Source organism: Nestor notabilis, unplaced genomic scaffold (assembly GCF_000696875.1).
Source record: "Nestor notabilis isolate BGI_N333 unplaced genomic scaffold, ASM69687v1 scaffold4106, whole genome shotgun sequence".
Taxonomy (NCBI): domain Eukaryota; kingdom Metazoa; phylum Chordata; class Aves; order Psittaciformes; family Psittacidae; genus Nestor; species Nestor notabilis.
The window spans coordinates 75,857-77,867 of record NW_009932233.1 but is presented as its reverse complement, the minus strand read 5'-3'; the positions used below and the strand labels follow the sequence as shown (position 1 = coordinate 77,867).

Here is a 2,011-nt window from a genome sequence, read left to right as displayed (position 1 = left end):
AGAGTGTAAAGAATTTGCTAATTATATACTTCTGCTCTTGTCAAATAGGGCAATTCCTTCTGGCTTGTATTTGTTCTTGTTAATTACAGGGCTTGCATATTTCTAGAAGAAGTTGCATGCAATTTCCTTTATACATACTTAGAATTACATACTTGAAAGGTCTCTTCCCTTTGGACTACTACATAGTTTTACCCAAAGTTTTTATTTTTATTTTATTTTTACAAATAGCATACTGTTGTCTTCTGCAGACAGAGCCAATATCTAGCTTAGAGTATCTTGCCAAATGTGGCAATTCCTGTTGGAAGCTCTGAAAGGTGTGCTGCACTGCTTCAGATGACCTTTGTGAGGCACATCCTTCACAGAAGATCCTCTAGGAAGTTATAAAAAGCAGTTTGATGCTTTTGGATCTCAGTTTACATAGAATCATGAGATCTGGTATGCTGGAGAAACATTACTAATACTACATACCATCAAATGTAAGCAAGAACTTACACTAGCACTTAAAAGATTTAATCATAGAGTAGCAGGTTGGAAGGAACCTGAAGGATCATCTGGTCCAACTTTCATTGGCAAAGCATGACCTAGACTCAATGTCCAGTGTTGGGGAGTTCACCACTTCCCTGGAGAGATTATTCCAATGGCTGTTTATTCTCATTGGGAAAAATTTTCCCCTGCTGTCCAGTTGGGATCTACTCATTACTTGTACCCATTACTCCTCATCTTTTCTACATGATTCCTTGTAAAAAGGGAGTCTCCATCTACTTTGTAGCTGTCCTTTAGATAGTGGAGCATAGTGATAAGGTCTCCTCTGAGCCTTCTTTTCTCCAGGCTGAACAAACCCAGATTCATGTTTAAGCCAGGTCATAACACCTGCTTAAACCACAAGTAAGCTGTGAATTGAGCAGTATGTGATGCTCTTCTGTTGTGTACTTTCCCAGTGTCTGTGTATCAACGTATAGTGTATATATGCATCGTGACTTTCTCTTTGCAGTTGTCTATCATCACGGAAACAGCGCAACTGGTGGCCATTACACTACAGATGTCTTCCAAATCGGCCTGAACGGCTGGTTACGTATCGATGACCAGGCAGTCAAAGTGATCAACCAGAACCAGGTGGTGAAGCCTTCTGCAGAACGCACAGCCTACCTCCTGTACTACCGCCGAGTTGACCTGCTGTGAAACCTTGCCCTTCTGCGCTGTGTGTGCAAGATACCTGCTTTGTAGAATGCCAACTATCACTAACTTTTTTCTCCTGTAAATGCTCTTTTGAGTGGATCTTTTTTTTTTTTCTCCTTTCTTTTTCTTTTTCTTTTTTTTTTTTTTTTCTTCTTCCCTTGCAACTATGGGATAAAGTGATAAAGGAGACTGCCATGGGTTTGTGCACAACGTAGTTCATGTTGACTTTTGACTTTACAGAATGAAGTCGCTTGCTTGAAAGACTCGGTCTCATGAATCACAAAAATACAAAAAGAAAAACCATAAAAAAAAAATAATCTGAGTTAATGCTGAATCCTAAGATAATAAAGGGGGATTTGGATTTGATTCCCACTTCCTAATTGCGTAGTAGAAGAAAACCCTGCACCAGCAACAGAACTTGTAGATTTCTGTGAAAATGTTTTATCTTTACTTAAGTAAAAAAATTTAAAAAATGAAAAAAAAAAAAAAAAAGAAAACTAAAAGTGCTCTCTGCTCCCCCAATAGTTCTTAATAAGTGGTAAAATATGAGCCAATGTGTATGAGATGGAAATGGTCCTACATGCTTCAGAACACGTACAAACATACAAAATGCAGAGTTGCTGGTTCCTAATAAGAAGACACATTTTAATAATTGTGCGATGAGAAACTGCTTCAGTACACATTGCAGATCAAATGTTTGGAGTTAAGATGTTAGTCTATATAGATGGGTGATTGTAACTTTATTGCTATTAAGAAATATCAGACCGCATTTATGCTTCTGTGTACATGAAACTAAGAAAAAAAAAATGGGCATAATAATTAAGATTGATATTTC

The 2,011-nt window shown here is 37.6% G+C and overlaps 1 protein-coding gene across 1 annotated transcript in view; it reads left to right on the top strand.

Annotated features, from left to right (window-relative positions):
• Window positions 1-1,459, top strand: part of USP10 (ubiquitin specific peptidase 10) — a gene marked incomplete at its 5' end in the record, with an annotated part of 30,109 nt that extends 28,650 nt beyond the window's left edge. Inside the window, one exon of the mRNA XM_010016264.1 lies at window positions 992-1,459. Coding sequence (XP_010014566.1) covers window positions 992-1,179 — 188 coding nt within the window. The remainder of the gene's footprint in view (window positions 1-991) is intronic.
• Window positions 1,460-2,011: the final 552 nt, after the last annotated feature.